This window comes from Elgaria multicarinata, chromosome 1 (assembly GCF_023053635.1).
Source record: "Elgaria multicarinata webbii isolate HBS135686 ecotype San Diego chromosome 1, rElgMul1.1.pri, whole genome shotgun sequence".
Lineage (NCBI taxonomy): Eukaryota > Metazoa > Chordata > Lepidosauria > Squamata > Anguidae > Elgaria > Elgaria multicarinata.
This window is the reverse complement of record NC_086171.1, coordinates 103,433,600-103,456,321: the sequence shown is the minus strand read 5'-3', so window position 1 is coordinate 103,456,321 and position 22,722 is coordinate 103,433,600. Positions and strand designations below refer to the sequence as shown.

At 43.9% G+C, this 22,722-nt stretch overlaps 1 protein-coding gene across 5 annotated transcripts in view; it reads left to right on the top strand.

Annotated features, from left to right (window-relative positions):
• The window catches only part of SEC16B (SEC16 homolog B, endoplasmic reticulum export factor), a 54,388-nt gene that overhangs the window by 5,115 nt on the left and 26,551 nt on the right, over window positions 1–22,722 (top strand). For 3 of the 5 annotated variants that reach the window (XM_063134117.1, XM_063134101.1, XM_063134108.1), the window contains exons 4-14: window positions 6,207–6,327; window positions 7,213–7,363; window positions 7,635–7,782; window positions 7,962–8,119; window positions 10,329–10,390; window positions 11,412–11,547; window positions 13,274–13,504; window positions 14,480–14,577; window positions 14,690–14,771; window positions 16,695–16,812; window positions 18,340–18,451. In XM_063134117.1, the coding sequence (XP_062990187.1) occupies window positions 6,207–6,327; window positions 7,213–7,363; window positions 7,635–7,782; window positions 7,962–8,119; window positions 10,329–10,390; window positions 11,412–11,547; window positions 13,274–13,504; window positions 14,480–14,577; window positions 14,690–14,771; window positions 16,695–16,812; window positions 18,340–18,451 (1,417 nt within the window). Of the gene's footprint in view, window positions 1–6,199; window positions 6,328–7,212; window positions 7,364–7,634; window positions 7,783–7,961; window positions 8,120–10,328; window positions 10,391–11,411; window positions 11,548–13,273; window positions 13,505–14,479; window positions 14,578–14,689; window positions 14,772–16,694; window positions 16,813–18,339; window positions 18,452–22,722 lie in introns of all 5 variants that reach the window. The other 2 variants (XM_063134125.1, XM_063134135.1) reach the window with 2 other exon arrangements.

The following is a 22,722-nucleotide window of genomic DNA, read 5'->3' as shown; positions in this document are numbered from 1 at the left end:
ATGTATGAAAATTCTGACACTCTGGGCACCAGTGCTGTAAACCTTCAACTTGGCCTTTCTTTATGACCCTTATACTCCATGAGACTTCTTCATTGCTCATGGTTTTAAGGAAAACCAACCCTTTTTTTTTTTCTACATTACTTAAACATACACATTTACATTCACATAAAAAAACAACAACAACAACATACTGCATAATGTTGAATATTGAATACATAATATCTTATCTTAATAACATAATCAAGATTAACATACAAGTGCACCCCCCACCTCGGGATCTCATTCCTGATTCCAGAATCTCATACTTTCTTCTGCTGGTGGTTTCCCACTTCCTTTAGAAAACACAAATATTAGGAACTGTTTCCAAATTCCTTCAAAATCATTTGATTTAGCTATACCTCTTCTCCATTTAATATTACTTGTTAATTTATCATTAATAGCTATATCCCATACTTCTTTATACCATTCAATAGAATATTCCCCTTGAATCTTCCAGTTCCTAGCTACAATCAATCTTGCTGCAATCAACAAATTCATTATCAGTTCCTTAATTTCCTTTTTACATTTAAAGTCTTCTTCAAATAGTGACAGCAATGCAACTTTTGGTGTTCGTTCTATCTTCATTTCCACAATTTCTTCAATCTCCAAAAACACCATCTTCCACAATTTCTGAACATAGTTACATTCCCACCACATATGCAAATACGTTCCTTTAACCCCACAACCTCTCCAACAATTTTCTGATTGCTGATTGTTTATCTTATTCAGTCTAACCGGAGTTAGGTACCACCTCCATACAATTTTAAAATAATTCTCTTTTATTCTTACTGACATATTTCTCAACGCTCTTTGTTTCCATAATCCCTCCCAAACCTGTTGTCCTATTTGTACCTTCAAATCTGTCTCCCAAACCATTTTACCCGAATTATCCACCGTCCCTTTCTCCACCAATATTCTATATATTTCACTCATCAACCCTTTTAACACTGTTCTTTTCTCCCTTTCGTTATCTTTCTTAACTATTAGTTCCTCAAACTTTGTTAATTCTCTACACTCTCCATTATCTCTTACCCACTTTTTAGTCCACTGTTCTAATTGTCTATAATTTAACCAAGTTAATTTAATATCCTTCAAAACCTCTTCCATATCCTCTTTTGTACTCATTCCTCTTAACCAATCCCTTAATTTCATTTTATTCTTTTCTATTAAAACTTTACTTAATCTACTCTTTAAGTCCACCGGGAAATTCTTCAACATTATTACCGGCGACAAAGGAGAGCTGCTTGGAAGCAGCTCCCCTTTATATTTACTCCAAATTTCCCAGTGAGACCTCAAAAGCGGGTTATTTATACTTTCCACCCATTTTTTTTTCCTTCCATAAAAAATACATTTTCCAATTTAGTCTCTATATTACTCGTAATTTTTTCTTCCATCCAATCTAATTCCCCTAATCCTGTAATTGCCTCCACTATATATCTTAATCTATTAGCTACATAATATAATTTAATATTCGGGAGACCCAACCCTCCCTTTTTTTGGCTCAAATACCATTTACTTTTATTTACTCTCGCTTTCTTATCACCATTACAATAATTATTTATAATCCTTTGCCAACTTTTTAGCTTTGATTCTGAAATTTTTATTGGTAGCATCCTGAACACAAAATTAATCTTTGCTAAAATCTTCATTTTTATTAATGCTATTCTTCCAAACCAAGATAAATTCAACCTTTTATATTTTTCCAATTTTGCTAAAATCTCTTTTTTTAACACATTTAAATTCTCTTTCTCTAAACTCTCTAGCTTCTGCATAATTTTTATTCCCAAATATCTAATCTGATTCTTAACTCTAATTTCTCTTCCCCTTTCTTCCCAATCCTTCTCTTCTTTTTTAGTATAATTAAACAACATCAATTCTGATTTAGACCAATTTATTTTTAACCCCGTAATATCCTCAAATTCTCTCAATTGCTGTTTAATTCTCCCCATCTTCTCTATTGGATTCTTTATCGTCAACAACGTGTCGTCTGCAAACATATTCAATTTGATTTCTTTCATACTACCTATTCCTTCAATCTCCTCATCTTCTCGTATTGCATTCGCCAATAATTCCATTACCATTACAAATAGGACTGGTGAGAGCGGACAACCTTGCCTTGTCCCTCTGGCTAGTCCTATCTTATCTGTCACACCATCATTCACTACCACTACGGCTGTATTTTGAGAGTATAACTGTTCTATTATCGCTTTAAATTTATTTCCAAACCCCATTTTATTTAAAACCATCTTTAAAGCTTGCCAGCTCAAACAATCAAAAGCCTTAAAATTATCCAATGCCAGAATTCCCGCTTTAATCCTAGACTTATTTATCACCTGTATTACATTTAATACTCTTCCCACTAAATTAGACATCTGTCTACCTGCCACAAATCCACATTGGTCCTCCCCTATGTATTCCTCTATAAATTTATTCAACCGCCTTGCTAAAATAGTTGAAAAAAGCTTAGCATCTTGGTTTATTAATGAAATAGGTCTATATGAATCAGGGACAGTCAAATCTTTATCTGGTTTTGGAATTAAAATTATTATTGAATGTTCCCATGATTCTGGCGTTCTATCCTCTTCCAATATGGAATTATACAAATTTATTAATTTTGGTATTAAAATTCCTTTAAAAACCTTATAATATTCTGGTCCTAAACCATCTACCCCCGGTGAGATTTACCCGGCTTCAAATTCTCAATTACTTCCTCTACTTCTCCTTGAGTTATTACCTTTTCCATTGACTCTTTATGCTCTATTTTTATTCTCTTCTTTATATATTTTTCTATATAAGCTTCCAACTTTTGTTTTTGAATATCCTTTCCCTTATACAATTCTTGATAAAACTCCTGAAAAATCTTTACTTTATCCTTCATTGTATGACAATACTTCCCTTGTTTATCCTTCAAAATCCCTATCCCATTCCTGGCTTTTTCTTTTTGTGTGAGCCTGGCAAGCACTCTAGAATTCCTGTTACTATTTTCAAAATACTCCCTTTTCATATATATTAAATTCTTTTGAACCTCCTCTAAATTTAAATTTTCTAACTGTTTTTTCTTTGCTTGTATTTCTATTAATTTATATTTATTTTTATGTTGCCAATAATCTTTCTCCATTTTCTTAATCTCTTCCTCCAATTGTTCCTGCTCTGCTACTTGTTGCCTTCTTAAATTACACATTTCCCTAATACATATCCCTCTTGATACTGCCTTCATGGTATCCCAAACTACTGCCCTTGACGTTCCTCCCTTCTCATTAATTTCCCAAGCCTCTGTCAATTCTCTTTGCATTTTTTCTACCACCTTATTATACTTCAAAAGTTTTGTGTTTAGTTTCCACCTAAACGCTTCCTTATAATTCTTTTTAACTGTAAATTCTAAACTTAACAATGCATGGTCTGTTACCTTTATTACCCCCATTTCCATTTTACATACCTTACTTGCAAACTCTTTTGAAACCATTATATAATCTATTCTAGAGTATGTCTGATGAACTGAGGAGTAATAAGAAAATCCCGGATTCAGGCCATTCAGTAAACGCCAACAATCTACATAGTCTTTTTCTTTTACTAGTTTATGCAATATAGTAATATTATTTCTTTTTTCCACATTTGTGGGGTTTGATCTATCCACTCTATTATCCATTACCATATTAAAATCCCCAGCTAAAATTAGATATCCTTCCCTAAACTCCTCTATTTCATTAAATAAATTCATAAAAAACTCTCTATGTCTCTCATTAGGGGCATAAACATTTACTAATGTATATTGCTCACTTTCTATTTGCCCCTTTATCATAAGATATCTACCATTATCATCCTTTCTTACAGTTTTCAATATGAATCCACTTTTTTTTGAAATCAAAATTGCTACTCCATTTTTTTTGACGTCCCTAATGACTTTTCATAATAAACAGACCACCTTGTCCGAATTTCATTTACGCCATCAAATTTTGGTGTGTTTCTTGCAACATAATAATATCCGATCTTTCTTTATTTAACATTTGTTCTATTCTCCTCCTTTTCACGACTGCCCCCAGACCTTTAACATTGAGCGTTGATACTTTAATGTTCTTATTCATAATCACCCTTTTGATTTTCCTTCCGATCCCGTGTGCTCTGCAACTCATAAATATATACAACAACAAATATAAAAATAAACCCTGAACCCCCTTTCATCCCCCTCCCTCCCACCCTATTAATCCCCCCCAACCCCTCTTCCCCCCCACTACTTTCCCCCTCCCCATATCCTCGTGAGTCTATTACTCCAGCCATCTAACTTAGGGGAGAGGGGGGAGGCGGTGCCCCGCCCTAACGGCTAGATCTCTATACTTAACTACTTATCATATTAATTATCTCATAACAGCATTCCCCATTTACCCCGTCCCAGACGCCCCGGCTTTGGCTCCATTCCCATCTCCAGCTCCAAGACTTGCATCCTTAAATAACCCCAAACTCTTCAGCAGCTCCTTGCCTTGCTCCAGAGAGGTTACTCTGTGTTCACCCCCAGCATAGGAAAACTTTAAAAAAACAGGGTAACCCCAAGCATATCTCACTGTATTTTTTATTAGCGTTTCAGTTATTTGCTTAACGCTGCGCCTCCATTGGAGTGTTTGCTGACAAAGATCGTTGTATACTTGCGCTGCTTTGCCCTTATATTTAATCATGACCATAGCCCTCAATTTCTTCATCACTTGCTCTTTTTTGTAGTAACTGCCAAATCTCACAAGAATGTCTCTGGTTGATCCTCTATACTTTGCTCCTCCCACTCTATGGATCCTTTCAATATCACAGTCTTTTATATCCAAATCTGGCATCATATCGTTGAACCACTTCAAAACTATTTTTCTCAAATCCTCTCCTGGTTCTTCAGCAAATTGTTTAATGCGTACATTGCAACGCCGATCCTGATCTTGAAGTTGGATCAACTGTAAATCTTGACTTTGGAATTTTACCTCACAACTTTTTTCAAAGACATCCTGTTTTTTCACAAGTGCTTTAACTTCCACATCCAGCTTCTTTATCTCTCTATCATTTTGCGCGATCTTATCTGCAAGCACCCCCATTCGTGCTGCTGCGTTCTTTTCATTAACATCCATCTTCTTGCTCAAAGTAGCAGTGCTATCCAGAATCAGTTTCTTCAATTCTTCCAATGCAGCTGAAATTGGCACCGTGCCAGAACCCTCAGCCATCTTGACAGCTCCGTTGTCACTTTCAGAACTTTGTAAGTCTTTTTCTACAGACACTTTCTCAAGACGGGCCAAATTATGATTAGAAGGATGAACTCTTTGCCAAGTAGCCTTCCCCGTGTTTTTTTTTCCTTTTTCCATTCCACCCATCTCTCATTCTCCGCAAAATAAACACTTCTTCTTCGGTGCTTTTTTAAAGGGTGAATTTACTGCCAAATAAACCTTTCTCTCAGATTAGGAGTATAAATCACCACTTATCAGACTTAGGAGACGGGAGAACTGTCGTAGTTAGTTTCGTTTTTCAAGTCCCCCCTCCTTCCGTCTGTTTACAGCCAAGGAACGGGCTGCTTCCTCCCTCCTTTTTCTGAGTCTGCTTCCAAAAACAGGATTTTCACCCTCTCTTAGCACTCATAATGATCAACCTTCTTTTTCATTAACGACCCATGCCTTTTAAATGAGATAATTAGCTTTCCAGATCTTCCCGAATCGGGAGGTCTTAAGGAGAGATCTTACCAGTCATGGTGTCCGGCTCCGCCCCCCAGGAAAACCAACCCTGACCAGCCTATTTATCTCAGTAATTTGCCTCCACCTGGCCTGCTGGCTCTTTATTATGTATTTTCCCCAAAACAACCCTTCTAAAGTTCTGTTTCCATGCCTTAACAGTTGCCTACCATGAAGGAATTTGCCAAGCAAAACTGTTTCCCCCACTTACCTTCATGGCGGGAAAAGCGTCACCTCCTGTATGTCTGTAGACCAGGCTGCTGTTAAATTAATAGGAGTAGGATGAGTCAAAATCAATCAATCAATGAGGGTTTATGGCCTCGTTTACTCAAATGTACCTTCGTCCTGAGCATAATCCTGTGGAGAACAAAATGCAATGAAATTTAACTGGTGTCGCTGACGTAGTGCTAGCATTTGTAAAATGTTATTGATGCCTGGAAATAGAGCAGCTGCTTTATATTTTCTCTGAGTGTGCAGATTCGAGACAGAGGGACACCTGGGGTGAAGGTGCAGATTCCTGGGACCAGAGTTACTGCAGAGGTTATCGTCATGAGGACGGCAGTGGCTTTGTTGGGCAGAACAATGTGACACCGATTCGGTAAGGGAAGCTGGAAAGAAATCCCAAGAGCTGACCCGTCCAACAGGAAAATATCTAAGATCTTCTTAATCCAGGGTCTGTAGTGTTCATTGGGTTTGGGCTCATGACCTACCCTGCTCTTCCCTAACCTTGGTGCCCTCCAGGATTCTGACTATTGACCATGCTGGCTGGGTCTTAAGGAAATTGAAGTCTAAAACATCTCAAGGGCACCAAGTTGGGGAATACCGACCTACCAATTGTGCCATGGCCTCACTGCTCTTTCAATGTGCCCTCAGGAAACACATTTCCCTGCTGCAGGTCTTTGGGGCTTTTCTGGAGTGAGTATAGGTCCAGGATGCTTTCAGGCTGTCTACCTTTCAGGCTTCTATGTGAGCTCTGTTTCTCTCCCCGAAAAACTGAATCCTGCTATCGCAACGATTTAATAAAGAAAAGCAAATATATCCAAGATAGCCTTTTAACAATAAGCATTAGAAGCCTACATCGAATATATTTGTTTGCAGTCACTACTGCAGGTATGCCCCAGTACCAAGACAGCCTCAAAACAAGTGTGCCCCTAACATTCAGCCCCACTATTTAAAATCTGCCCTCATCAATTCAGCAACTGTATTATGCATGTTTACTCAGAAGTAAATGCACTGGAGTGACATTGTGTTGGGCACTCTTGGGTATTGTGGGAAATTAAAATGGCAGCTCCCAGCCACGCTTGAAGTATTGCTGCCTGAAAAGTCCCATCAATGTACAGTAATACATGAGTGAGCATAAATTCAACTTTTCATGCTTCTTTTGGAGCACATCTCTCTGTGAGGAGACACAAGAGCTCTCTATGAGAGTGTGCCCAACAGACTTTAAGCAAAATCTTGTTCTTTTTATTCCTTTCTTCCCCAGATCTAAGACGCATGAGTCCTATGAAGACAATTATGGTTCAAATAAAGATGGCTTCTATGAGGCCAATTATAACTCTCCTTTGCAACAAGGCTGGATTCAGGGTGAATTCCAAGCGAACTTTCTGGAGAATGCCAGTGTTCCAGCATATGAGGTACAAGCTTTGGAACTTGATCAGAGTATCCTTTCTTTTGCCCTCATCCCAGCTGTTTCTACAGCAGGAATATCTAAGAACTTAATAGACAGGACAGCCATGGGGGAAAAATGTCCACCATGAGGAAATGGCAGGCCCTGGAAATATCCATTTTTGTTCAACTCTAATGTTCCTTGTGAAAGAAGTTGTGATTTATTTTGGTCTGTTTTTATTCAGACCAGCACCTTCTACACAATATTCCTCCTGTCCCCACCCTTTCCCCCCAATGTAGCTTCCATTGCCCGAAGAACCAAGCCTGCTCCAACAGTATAAAGACTCAGGTCTCAGCTCCAGTAGCTATGAGCTTAGCCAGTACATGTATGATTCCTCCAACCACTATGAAGCGGCTCTCTCCACGGACTGGAGCCCAATTCAAGCAGGTGAGCCATTCAACCCCATTCATTCTTTCCACCTGCCTTTGGATATATGGGAATTTGGGGCGTGATTCACAGGCCACCTTTGGGGATATTTGTGTTTTGTGGCCTGTTTTCCAGACCACGATCATCCCCTGGCTTGGGCCACTGGCACGTCAGTAAAGGTCTCTGTGCTTGTTATTCAGCAGAAGACACACTAGCTGCTTCTCACCCTGTGGCACCCCAGAAGTTTTCCCTCCCCCATGTACCTGTATGCTTTGGAGCTGGAGGGCAGCTCGTCCGAGGATGTCCTAACTACCCAGCAGAGGGGCAACCTGCCCTTGTTGAAATACACAGCCTAGAGGTAAACCTTAACTTACCCCTTGGAATTGAGCTGGATTGATGTATGTCTGCCACAAGGGACCACAATTGTGACATGTCTTGGATATTGTCTCCTATTCCTATTATTTATTTATTTATTTATTTATTTATTTATTTATTACATTTCTATACTGCCCAATAGCCAAAGCTCTCTGGGCGGTTCACAAAAATTAAAATTCCTTAGCTTCACTCTCTCATCCCCACTTTACCTCTCTCTGTGTTTTTTTTTGCTCCCAGTCAACCAACCCCCCTTTTGTTTGTTTGTTTACTAATTCCCTTATCTATGGTGTTGGGAATCTCTTGTTTCTGCTGGCATCTTCCATCCTTGGCTTGTGCTCTGATGGCCATTTGGCAGAAACCACCAACTTGTTTTTCAGCGTTCATCACAATCACAAATTCAGGAAAGTGTTTACCTTGGCAAGATGCAATGTATTACCTTCCTTCCGCCTTATTGGATGGAAGGTTTAGAAGAAACTGTACCAGGAATGGGGATGGCCCTTTGGTTCGGGAGAAGTAGAAACAGTAGGGCATGTTTTACTACATTGTACTTTCTATCGGGATTGGCACCACATAGTTATAACTCCCATTTTACAATGGTTCTTGGGGAGAACAGAGGACCAGCATCTAGCACATCAACTGTCAGATAATGACCCCAAGATCACTTCAAAAGTGGCACATTTTTGTGTGTCTGCAATTAATCAACGGAAATTGAGAATATTTGCTATTACGGAATAGTAATCATTTAATTTTAGTCCCAAACTCCCCTGAATGAATCATGATTTTTATGTATTGTCAGTATTTTTTTCATTGGCTTTTATTATATTTTTATGTATTTTATACTTTGTTGACACACCATACTGATTTTGTGCTAACTGTTTGACTGGTCTATGATCATAATAATGAAATCAATCAATCAATCAATAAAAAAAGTATTCATCACGATCACAAGCACTAGAAACTTGCTCTTAAAAAGAAGAAAGCAGAGATTATGAAGGCAGGCAGACAGTGATATCGGCATTGCAGAACATATTCTGTGATCCCTTTGGTCATGGAGATTCCTATGAAATAGCTACTTCAGTGGTTAAGGGAATGAGCTGTGAGCCAGGAAGATAATGGTTCAAATCTTGCCCCAAACAAGTAATTATCTTTCATATCTGCTATGTGGGCATCACCTTGTAGGGCTAAGATATGGAAATAATGTATGTGGAGTGCATTGAGCCATTAGAAAAAGCACCAACATTGTGCATGGATTCAACAGTGCAGTAAAACCTAGTAATATAATTCAGAGAAAAAGATCTTTCAGTATGAAGGTACCCAGGACCATCCATCTACAGCTTCCTCTCCGTCCTGGTCAACTTATATAATCCAGAACACAGGAAGAGGTTTAAAGTGTTTACACTAGCAGATGACTAAAACAGGCACATGATGATAGCAAATTCCCCACTATCAGTTTGGCTTTATAAGGAATGCAAGTACCTCACGTGATTCCAAATCACGTGAGGTACTGGTTCCTCTCTATTCAGCCCTGGTTAGGCCTCATCTAGAGTATTGCGTCCAGTTCTGGGCTCCACAATTCAAGAAGGACGCAGACAAGCTGGAGCGTGTTCAGAGGAGGGCAACCAGGATGATCAGGGGTCTGGAAACAAAGCCCTACGAAGAGAGGTTTTATTGTGGTTTTAATTCTTGTGAACCGCCCAGAGAGCTTCGGCTATTGGGCGGTATAAAAATGTAATAAATAAATAAAAAAATAAGAGAGACTGAAAGAACTGGGCATGTTTAGGCTGGAGAAGAGAAGGCTGAGGGGAGACATGATAACACTCTTCAAATACTTGAAAGGTTGTCACACAGAGGAAGGCCAGGATCTCTTCTCGATCCTCCCAGAGTGCAGGACACGGAATAACGGGCTCAAGTTAAAGGAAGCCAGATTCCGGCTGGACATCAGGAAAAACTTCCTGACTGTTAGAGCAGTACGACAATGGAATCAGTTACCTAGGGAGGTGGTGGGCTCTCCCACACTAGAGGCCTTCAAGAGGCAGCTGGACAACCATCTGTCAGGGATGCTTTAGGGTGGATTCCTGCATTGAGCAGCGGGTTGGATTCGATGGCCTTGTAGGCCCCTTCCAACTCTGCTATTCTATGATTCAAGCAGTTGTCGTTAGGATCCCACTCTCTGCTTCTGTCCTGTTTTCCAGGTTATCCTGCATGATACTGCTGAGCAGGAGGCCATGCGAGTCTTCCCAGGACCTCTGATCAGGTACATGAGCTCTGGATGAGGTTAGATTATGATTTCACCCTTGAAGCAAGCTAAGGCATCCCTCTTCAGGCAACAGAGTTTGGGTGCTATTAAGGGTAGCAAAATGGGAGTCACGTGGATCTGACTGTGGTTCACAATCTGCCCAGGTTGAAATGAATGGGAACTGCGCCAGGGCCTGGCTGAGCCCTTGTGCAGCTCTTGTTCATTGGGATGAGATTTGCATCGAAAAACTTCTCAATGAATTGTTCCCCATGGTATGAAATACTGAATGCTCCAAATATGTGGAATAATAATAATGATGATGATGATAATAATAATAATAATAATGATAATAATAATAAATTTATTTCTTACCCACCCCTCCATTTGGATCGAGGCGGGGAACAATAATTATAAAATACATAAAACTGAATTAAAAACATAATATACATTATTAAAACATCCTAAAAACATCCTAAAATTCCACTGGATAGGCCTGCTGGAATAGATCAGTCTTTATAGCTCTCTTAAATGTTAAAAGACTGTTAAGTTGATGAGTCATTCCACAGTCTGGGTGGAATAGAGATGTGAAGGCCCGGAAAAAAACACAGAAAAATTTAGGAAAAAAATATCCCCCCCCCCCCGTTTTCCCCTGAAGCCTTTTTTGGGGTCGTCCCCCCACCCCTGAAAAATTGAAAAAAGTGGATTATGAGATGTTTTATTTCAGCATGATGAATAAAATGTTTAAGATCAGGTGTTCAGATATTTACTTCTCCAAATGATTTCTAAAACTATGTACAGTATCAGATTATTACCATTTCTGTGCACCGAGGACAAGCAAATGCAAGAGCAAGCTTATTAGAGTACATTTGCCTTTGCTATGCTCTGCTGTATACTTGTCATGAAGCACATATTACAAAGACACCTTAAGTCTTGACTGCTCTCTCAGCCACGGAAAACTAACCCCTGTAAATGTTACTGAGGAAGTAGCGTGCGCCTGCCATTATTCCTCTGGTGATGGTTGACTTTTCTGTTCTTTCAGGGAGGATCTGCACAAAGTGGACGTGATGACGTTTTGTCAACGCAGAGCCGCCACGGGCTGTGACCCGGCATCCAGCCGAGGCAGAGATTTGGCCTTGCTGTGGAAACTCCTCCTCCTCCTTTGCCGGCAGAATGGGGTGCGTATCACCTGCGTGACCTGTCCTTGCAGAAAGCTTGGAATCATAGAATCATAGAATAGCAGAGTTGGAAGGGGCCTACAAGGCCATTGAGTCCAACCCTCTGCTCAATGCAGGAATCCACCCTAAAGCATCCCTGACAGATGGTTTTCCAGCTGCCTCTTGAAGGCCTCTAGTGTGGGAGAGCCCACAACCTCCCTAGGTAACTGATTCCATTGTCGTACTGCTCTAACAGTCAGGAAGTTTTTCCTGATGTCCAGCCGGAATCTGGCTTCCTTTAACTTGAGCCTGGTATTCCGTGTCCTGCACTCTGGGAACATCGAGAAGAGATCCTGGCCCTCCTCTGTGTGACAACCTTTTAAGTATTTGAAGAGTGCTATCATGTCTCCCCTCAATCTTCTCTTCTCCAGGCTAAACATGCCCAGTTCTTTCAGTCTCTCTTTGTAGGGCTTTGTTTCCAGACCCCTATTCATCCTGGTTACCCTCCTCTGAACATGCTCCAGCTTGTTTGCGTCCTTCTTGCATTGTGCAGCCCAGAACTGGACGCAGTACTCCAGATGAGGCCTAACCAGGGCCGAATAGAGAGGAACCAGTACCTCACATGATTTGGAAGCTATTGGATTCCCTGGGGGTGTAAAATCTTCCCCTACTTCCAAAGCTCTGTTTGCTTGCACCTGCCAGGGTAGGTTTTCCCTAAAAACATGCCCAGCAGATGGGCAGTATTTTCAATCCCTCCCTCCCCATTGAAACGAATCGAGGGGGCATGAACCACGCCAGCCCCAGGCCAGCATAGTTACTGGGCCTGATCCTGGGGCCTCTTTGGGAAGTGAGGGGTTTTTGGGTGAAAAGCTGTCCGTGATCTGCCCAGACATGCCTCTATTTGGCCCCTGCCACCCTTGGAAAGGCCACTGTTACTGGTTCTCCTACTTCAGCAGGCTTTCTACAGGCGTAGAGCTGTTGTCTGCCAGCCAACGGACTATTCTGCCCTACCCTAAGACCAATCAATTGGCCTTTCATGGGTTTAAGTCACCAAAATCCATGACATAACCTGAAATACATTTGTTTGTTTGTTTGTGTATGCACTGATGTATGGATGTTTGTTTGTCACTGCAGCTTCATATCTGTGTGCTTTAACCATTCCCAAGTATAGGAGAGCATTTACCCTTGCTCACTTTAATGTGTTGCCATCAGCATTACTAGAAGGACAGTTTAGTAAAATCCCGGTTAATGAACGGATATGTCCCTGTGGTTCTGGAGCAATAGAATCTGTTGAACATGTCATTTTGCATTGTAACATGTATGAGGAATGCAGAAAAAAGTTAATCTTTCCGTTATTAACAGCCTTTTCTGGATGAAGCCCCACAACGTTGGTATTAATCTGTTTAAGGGATGTGTCCTCCCATATTACCGAAAGGGTCTCTAAGTTTCTCATGACCTCAATGCAAATTAGAAAAATAATGCTGCAATCCTTCTGAGAGAAGTAACTCACTAAGCTGTATCCTGTTTTTATGTCACTTTGTATCTATCCTTTGCATGTTTGGGTGTTGATTTTGCTGGTCTGCGACCGTAATAAATAACCATTTGTTTGTGTATGTATGTAAATATAACCATCCTGAGTTTGGAGTGCCTGTTGTCTAACGAAGTCAACTTGTACAATTTTGGATGCACGGGATCCCTCCCGCCCTGCGCACTTGAACTCCGATAATCTCCTCCCCCCTTTTTGCAGTCCATGGTGGGGTCAGACATTGCTGAGCTGCTGATGCAAGAGCGCAAGCACCGGGAAAGGTATAAGAGACAAGAGACCAGGGCCAACCTGATCAACCTGACAGATGAGGAGTGGCCGACGGAGGGCTGTGGAACCACGGACCTTCTCACCGGGGAGATTGTCCCGAGTGCTGGCACACCAGAGCAAAGAGTGGAGAAGTTCACCAAACTCCTCTTCTATGGCAGAAAGAAAGTAAGCTTGAAGGGTCATGCCTTCCGGGATGTTTTCTGCTTGGTTTATCTGTAAAAGAGGCCTGGATCACATATACAATCTCATCCCTGCAGCATTAAATGATTGTGTGTGTGAACCACTGCAAATTTTTGTGAACCGTTTTTTGTGAACCACCCAGAGAGCTTCGGCTATTGGGCGGTATAAAAATGTAATAAATAAATAAAATTAATATAGAATGATCAGATCACCCAAATTCAATTCAGACACGATACATTTCAGTGGCACCTACTTTACATGGTCACTTGTAAGGATCAGTGAAAAGCAAAGCACTATGTAAATGCTAGATAAAATTATTATACTATCTTAAGGATTGTCACATTTCACAAGCAGAATGTGTGCACAGCGCTGATTTGGATTGGGGCCGCTGCTCACCTGGAGAGGAGGATCTATCCCAGAGCTGTTTGCGCCCCCCAAATCCCCCCTCCGGCACCGGGATTACAAAAGGGAGAGAAAACATGTCCATTGGGTATTTTTCTTTTTCCTCCTCTCCCATCTTTTTTAAACTCTTGCATGGGGTGTGGGTGTCAGGGGTGCATGCATTTTGGGAAGGAATGGGCTGAGTGCGGGACGTTTATTTATTTATTTATTTATTTATTACATTTCTATACCGCCCAATAGCCGAAGCTCTCTGGGCGGTTCACAAAAATTAAAATCATAGTAAGACAATCAACAGGTTAAAAGCACAAATACACAATACAATATAAAAAGCAATATAAAAATCCTCTCCTCCCAGTGTACAGTGGTCCCTATCGGAATTGGGGACATGCACACTTAGTCTCGAGTAAGAGGAGAAGATGGATCAGCTACAAACTACGTAATTAACACGATGTGCACTTTGACCCTTTGTCGTGCTGGAGTGATGGGCTGGGGGAAGTGAGGGACATGAGATGGAATGTTGATTCTTGCTTTCTGGCTTTATTGGTTCTTGTTTTGCAGGAAGCTCTGGACTGGGCCATGAGAAACCAGCTGTGGGGCCATGCTCTTTTTCTGTCAAGCAAGATGGACCAGAGGACCTACAGCTGGGTCCTGAGTGGGTGCGTAGAGCCCGTTGCTGGAAGTGACCACTCTGTCAGGCTCAGTCCACTGTTCTCAGCTGTTCAGCGCTGGCCCCATCTCCTCAAAATGGTGCCTTCTGTCTTGTTGCAGGTTCACCAGTACGCTGGCCACCAACGACCCTCTGCAGACACTTTTCCAGCTCATGTCTGGAAGGATACCCCAGGCATCCCTGGTACTGAACTCAGCCTCCTCTTCTGCCTCAGTAGCCTCTCTGTAGCTGGGATAGGCAGGACGAAATTGTCAGGGCTGGTGATGCAGAGGCAGGCAGAACGTGGAGTGGGGGTGGACAACCCAAGTACCACTTAGGCTGAGAGGGCAAGATGGAGGTAGCAGGATAGGACCAGGTGGACCCCCATTGGCCCCCTGTTCCACCTGAGCTTTGCTGAATGGGGAACTCTGGCTATCTGCAGGGGTGGTGCTCCAGCACAGCAGAGTGCAGGCCAGCAACTCTGCGAGCCCACCAGGGTGGTGCCTGGGTCCTGCAACGTGCCTGGGTCTTCGCGTGGCACTAGTTTGAAACTTCTGGCAACCTGGTGAAGACTGACTGCTTTCCTAGGAGTGTTTAGTCTAGGGAAATTGCTGACCAGTTTTTGTTTTCCTCCAGTGCAAGTCTTTGCGTTGTCCCTCCTGCTGCCTCTCAGAAGCAAGCAGGCTCCTGCCTGTGACTCTGCCAACTGGAGGTGCTTCCATCCCTTTGCCATGAGATTGTATGGCAGCAAGGCACGGGGAAGCGCAATTTTGTTAAGTGTCTATGAGCCCTCTGGTCTCTCTGCCTGTTCCAGGTGGCAACGTTGATGATGGTGTAGAAGCACCAGCCCAGCATAATGCATCTTTAGGATACCCAAACTCAGCTTTTTGATGGATGGAGTCTTGGGATTTAGCTTAGCAGGGGAAGGATGACAGAAGGGCTGGGAAGAGCTTGGTGGACAAAGCCAGACCTAATTAAACGGGTGTGCCAGGGCTAGCTGTACTTGAAAAACAGCTAGGGCATTCTCAGTTTATTTATTGATGTCTAAAGCAGCAGTTACTGCAGCCGAAACTCTCCCCAGGGCCTGAGTTTGATCCCAGTGGAAGCTGGTTTCACAGGCAGCTGGCTCGGGTCGACTCAGCCTTCCATTCTCCCGAGGTCGGTAAAATGAGTACCCAGCTAGCTCTGGGGGAAAGGTAATAAAGGCCGGGGAAGGCAACGGTGAACCACCCCGCTATAAGGCCTGCCAAGAAAACGTCAGCGAAAGCTGGCATCCCTTCAAGAGTCAGTAATGACTCAGTGCTTGCACGAGAGGTTCCTTTCCTTTCCTTCCACTTATAGATAATTTTTTAGACAAAGCTCTTGAACTTATGACAACTTAGGATGTAAGCCCATAAACCCTAAAATATGATTACATAAATCAATCAGATAACTAAAGAACCATGAGGCAGAGCTACAACCGACATTTTCCAATTGATTCTAGTTCAGGTGGGCAATCAGGATCTGGCAGGTTGGTGTCTTCCAAGCTGGGGTCCCCACAGTCAGTTTTTGGGGCTGGGAGTTCCTTCGAAACACAAAGCGAACAACTGGGGTTGGGTCTAACCCTCGCATGAGTAGACAGCCGCTCGTGCAAAGGCGCTTCCCTGGCCTCTCCTCCGCCCTGCAGCTGCCTGGGTGTGCCCCCAAATTGCTCTGTAGTAGATCTGGGTGGTGGTGGGGGGGCGGGGAGAAAGGGAAATCCATTCTGTCGGTGGGTCTCTTCTACTGGCAAAACAAAACAGCTGGATAAAAACCTCAGATGCTAATGCCTTTGCATGAGGCTGTTATTCTGTAGGATGCTAGCATGGAGGCAGAGATGCCAGTATGTTTCTATAGCGAAAAATATTCTCTTTAGGATTAACGCCCTGGATTTTTCCTTGGGTTCAAAGGGTTCTTGCCTTGCTTTGCTGAACGTGTGAACTTAACCAATCCCACAGGGAAGCATCTATTCTGTTTCTTAAACATTTGAAGCATTTTTTTCTGGGTCCTGTGCCAGTGAGCAGAGGTGATGTTTCATGTATTTTTAATCCTTCACGGATTTTGTGCCTCATGTTTTCCCCTCTTTCCCCCTCCCCTCTTCCAATATAGTGTTCTGGGGATGAGAAATGGGGTGATTGGAAGCCACACCTGGCTGTTATCCTGTCCAATGAAGTGGGAGATGCGGAGCTGAATCCCAAAGCCATCGTCACCATGGGAGACACGTTAGGTGAGGAGATTCACAGAAGACACACAGCAAACACACAGTGGGAGAGCCACACGCTTCGCTCTGCTCCTTAGGCTAGGGGAGCAAGATGGCGATGGTTCTCCCGTGGGCTGCTTCCCACGCCACGCCAGCCTCATAGGAATTCAGGAACCGTGTGGGAGGGGCTGGGGCCCCATGGAGAGAATCAAGGGAATGGTGCCCCCCGCATCTAAAAATGTCCCACGTGCTTCCTCCACTCGTTGATTACTAAAGCTGTGTGGGAAGACCTAGGCATGACTTTTTGTCACATGGTTTTACTTTGCATGGCTGATTTTTTAAAGAAAAGTGTGTGTGTGTGTGTGTGTGTGAGAGAGAGAGAGAGAGACAGACAGACAGACAGACAGACAGACAGACTGGAACTGTGTGTGTGTGTGTCTGGGGGGCTTTGAGTCCCCTCCCCCATGCTATGGGTCTGATCCACCCCACCCTTGCCCTTCCATTTTGTTTTTAAAAAATCAGCCGTGCAAGACCAAACGTGGCCCTCTGTTAAAACCATTGTAAAGTGCCCTGCAATCACTGTAAGGGCACCTCTCCATGAACGATTTATTTTCCTCTTATACTTAACCACACCCATCAGTCCTGATTTAGAGGTGCATCCAGAGAAGAGACTGCCTTTGGTGCCTCTGCATGAGTCACTGCTCTGGATGTCTTCCTTGTGATCAAGAGGCCTGACCAGGTCAGCGACTCATAGTAATGTATTAGGGGAAGGGGAGGGGCTTCTGAAGGCAAGTTATTCTCACACCCACTAAAAGTAACCCTTTTTCGTTGTAAGGGTGCAGAAGTGCACCTCCAGCTTAAATGTAGAAGTAAAGTGCGCCTCTGCAATCAGACTATAAGAAGAGTCATGATAGACCCGAAAAGCTATCGAGTCCAGCATTCAATCAGAGGCCTCTTGGAAGCCCACAAGCAGGACATGAGCACACTTCAGCACCCTCCTGCCTGTGCAACTGGATTTTTGGGAAACACTTCTGCCTTTGGCTTGAATTGGGTCTCTGAATCCTTAGAAAGGGCTGTGAGAGCTAGAAGTGAGAGCGAGTGATGGTAATCTGAACATAATAGCCAGTGTCCTTCCTCCCGGGCTCCTGCCTGCTTCTGTCAAACATGGGAGCCCTTCCTTAATCCAACCACCATGTTTCCTTTCTGCCCCCTCTTTGGCAGAAGCTCAGGGAATGGCTGGAACCTGGGCCCAGAAGCCCAGATTAGCCCTCAAGCTTCCTTTGCGCTCTCAGCCTCTTCTTCTGCCTCTGGCAAATTCTGTCTACGGATTCTCATTGCCTTATGCTTACATTCAGCTATCCAGAAAATGGCAAGATATTAGAAAAAGTACAGTGTCTACATCTTGGAGTGGGAAGTGGCAAGAGGTTATGGTCGCCCCCTGCCCATGAATCTCTTCCATCTTTCCTGCAATGGCTTCTCTCTTCAAAAGAATTAGAGTGCATACTATATTCATGTCTTCCTGAAATTTCATATGTTACCCTTTTACCTACCCAGCTGGGAAAGAGTTAATAGAAGCTGCTCACTTCTGCTACCTGATGGCAAATGTCCCTTTTGGCCACTACGGAGTTAAAGCAGACCGCCTGGTGTTGCTGGGCAGTAGCCAGAGGTGAGTGAAGGCAGGGAGGGGTAAGGTCCAGCTTAATTCAAAGTACTTAAGGTCTTGTTACACACGTGTGCCTGCTTCCAAGTGGTGAGCGATCTCAGGGGTTCCAGCACTGACACGGGGTTCAGTTTCCTTAGAAGGAGGTCTCTGGGAGACCCATGGCATTTCTGCAACAGAAGGTTTATTTACACATCTATGCAGGTTGAGCATCTATGCAGGTTGAGCATCTATATGCAGGTTGAGCATCTATATGCAGGTTGAGCATCTATATGCAGGTTGAGCATCTATATGCAGGTTGAGCATCTATGCAGGTTGAGCATCTATGCAGGTTGAGCATCTATATGCAGGTTGAGCATCTATATGCAGGTTGAGCATCTGTGCAGGTTGAACATCTATGCAGGTTGAGCATCTATATGCAGGTTGAGCATCTATATGTAGCTTGAGCATCTATATGTAGCTTGAGCATCTATATGCAGCTTGAGCATCTATATGCAGCTTGAGCATCTATATGCAGCTTGAGCATCTATATGCAGGTTGAGCATCTATGCAGGTTGAGCATCTATGCAGGTTGAGCATTAAAACGCCAGCAGATTCCTGCTTGCCCTTGGATGTCTAGGTGAGCTGCTTGTGCCGGGGCTGGTATCAAGGGTAGGCATGATTGAGCCCTTGCCAAGGGCCCTCTGTCCAGTAGGGACCCACTGATAAGGGTCCCCTGGACTTGCTCCACTTCACCATTGCAACCTGGTTGTTTACCTCTAGCCCAGACAAATGGTAGTGGTGAGAAGAAGCAACAGCAGATGCCACGGCCTACTTGCGCACTGGCTGTCTGCCTTTCAAGCAAGGAAGGGGCAACGAGGAGGAGAAAGAGGAGGAGGAGCCAGAGCAGCTGGTGGCAATGGCGGTGAGAAGGGAAAGTCACTGAGACCCTTGGAGGGCCCATGGAGGGGGTCTTTGCCCAAGGGCCCTCAACAACCTGGAGCTGGCTCTTTCTAGGGCAGGGCTGCAGAACCGCTTTCAGCCTGAGGGCCCTTTTCCATTTAGGAGAAGCTCTCAAGGGCCACATTCCAGTGGTGGGTGGGGGCAAGAATGCAAAAATGGGCCGGGGCTGAAGGGACAGGGCAGAAAACCCAGCAGCCGATGTTAGCTCAACACTCTTACTGCCAGTAACGAAGCCATAGGAGAGGCGCTCCAATCTTTTAGAATGGGGGGAAAAAATCACAAATCCGGGAAACCACCCAGCAATTGGCCAGGCCTTGTAAAGGGTCATGACTGTCCAGGGAACTCTGGGAGGGTGGATTGGGACCTCAGGTGAGCCTGAGGTTCTGCACCTCTCTCCTAATTTATTTATTTTATTTTATTTAAAACGTTTATATCCCGCCCTATATCAATAAGATCTCAGGGTGGCGTACGGAAATGCCTCTGAATTAGCACATCCCCAGTGAGTGGGGAGAGAAAGGTGACACCCCCACTTCCAGAAGAGTCTTCCAGTGGCCACCTCTGAGGACAGCCACCACTTGGCTCTTCTCTGTAACAGACAGCAGGGAATCCGCCAACCTAAATGGTTTGACTCATTCTACTCATCCCTTTTCACAACCACAGGCTCACAGTGCGGGGAAATCCTTGAGAGATCCTTCAGACAATGCCCCCTCCATGCTCCCCACCTCTGGCGTCTCATTATAGGATCTTATCTCAATATTACAAAGGTCTTGTGAAGCAGCAGGCCAGCATTGCTTCCTGTTTCTGTGTGGGGTTTGAGAATGGGAGCAGCGCTGTGCACCTGCCTCTTGGGAGGTGCTCAGAGCTGAGGTGAGCCCTGAGCTTAGGGCTAGGGCTGCCAACTGACCAGAAAACACACACATGCCTTTGGCTTGGCCTGCCCCTGCCCCTCCAACAAAAGCTTGGAGTGCAGTATAGAAACCAGCCAATTAACTTGCCCACAATACAATGAGCCTGATTGCTTGCTAGTATCTAGTATCTGCACTAATTTTAACGGATTGGCGATGCTAAAGCTCACTGTGCTCAGCGTATTTGGGAGTCCCGGATGGTGCCTAAATTTGCAGTTTTTACCTTCTTGGGAAGCTGAGAGATGGTACCTGAGCTAAATTTGAACCCGGGTCTCTACACTCCACAAACAACGTTCTATAAACCAGCCCAAAGTGATTCTTCCTGGATTGGAAGTAGAACCAAAACCAAGTTTTGCAAAATTTGAAATGCAGGTTTTGATGTCATGGTTTGTACTCGACATTTGGCATTGCTATTGGATTTAGTGGGATTTAAGATCAGGCTGCAAATGCATGGAGTTTATATAAATTTACTGCATCCTATTGCAAGTCAGCTGTCATTCTGTAAAATGTCTGCCTTCTTTCAGATACTGCCAAATGTTGATTGCTGCTGCATGTATGATATCTACTGCATGTCGTCTGTCAAATCTCACCCTTGCTGATCATTACATTCTGCTTAGTCTGATACTAACTGCTGCTACATGTCAGCTGTCACACATTGTCATGAGTTTTGCTACTGTAAAATCTTTGCATGTTAAATACTGACAGATATTTGTCAATCTGGATTGTAGTTGTCAACCGAACTAGCAAAATCTTAGGAGATGTTTGTGGGCAAATGAGTTTCTCCGTTAACAGGGAGGGGCCAGTGTTCTGCATTCTGAACTGGCGCATGTACAAGTGATTCCGTAAGTGGCGAAACAGAGAGATTAGGGTGTACTATGATGTCGGCTTCCCATAAGGTTAGGCAGGCCTGCTAGCAAACGATTTAGTCATTCACCTTAGGAGGTACTGCTAAGGTTAAAAATCCAATTTAAGGAGCCAACAGTTCCACTTATGCTAATGGCACTCTGGCTGGATAATGAGGAAAGCATTTTAACGATTCATTTCACCTTTACACTGTTCACTTCTTATTAGAACTAAAGGCCCAAGCAACTCTTGCATCTTCAAGCAACACACACAATTGACACTTTGGTGCTGCTTAAAGTAGCTTCCATGGAATCAGGACATTTGTGGGGGGCCGTCAGCAGTTTCCCCACAGGAAATCTAATCTGACCTGTAGGAAGGGTTTTCTGCTTGGAACGCCACCTCGTTGCTGACCCTCCTTTCCTCTTGCTGAGGCTCACTTAAAGCACCCTTCTCCCTGCCACCATTTCCTCATTTTAAGGAGCACCCGTGAAGTTCGCTTGTACTTCCGCATGACAGTCCCCTGAAAAGCAACAGCTCCACCTAGTAATACAGAAAGAACTTCAGTGTATATTTCAAATGCACATTAGTGGTCCTCAATTACTCTTGGACATTTTTGGACAATGGATGCATCACTCTGGAGAAACAGTCAAAAGCCCGTTGAACAGGGCCTTAATGACAGGCATTGTGGGTGTGAGTCCATCTGCTGCAACAATGTGGGAAAGTGTATTATTCCTATTTCAGCCATCCTTCTCCCTCAATCTGGATTTTTAAAAGGAATTATATGACTAAAGAGACCAGGCCCCTGCTTGGTGCAGCAGATGTAAGTGGAAGGAAGGCTTTTATCGATATAGTACCAGTGATTTAGTTGATTCATTGGCAACAGGGTTGCCAGGCTGTAATCTGACGAAGGCACATGCATTTTTAGAATCTCTGTGCCACATGCTCTACCTCTCTCTCCTTCTCATGTCCGCCTGCCTGCCAGCTTTCTTAACCTTGGCACCCTCCGGATATGTTGGACTGCAACTCCCATAATTCCATGCCAGCATGGCCAATGGCTGGGAATTGTGGGGGTTGGTGTTCAACACCTCTGGATAGCACCAGGTTGAAGGAGGCTGTTCTAGGTGCTCATCATTTTAGGAGCAAACCAAGTTGCTTCCCTGGGCTCCTTGTAAGGAAGGGCAGGATAGAAATATAGATAAAAGTACATTTAAAATCTATCAATAATACATTTTATGTAGGGCTGTGCATGGACCGCCCAAACCGCTTCGTGGCCTGATCCGCAACTTTTGGATCGGGCCGATATGACCTTCCCCTGCTCCATGGAGCGAGATCAGGAGGGGCGGATCGACATTTTGACCCCCTTCCCTACTTACTTGCCTCCGCGGCGGACAGCGGAGGCAGGTATGTGGAGAAGGGGGGGCAAAATGGGGGCTGAAAAAGCCCCCCACCCCCTGCCCCCTTACCTGCCTCTGCCACCGTTGCCGCACGGACTGTGGTGGCAGAGCCAGGTAAGCCCCTCTCCCCCACACTTTCCTGCTTCCGTCGTGGTCTGGCGCAGGCTTCAACTGAGGCCCAGGCGACGGCAGC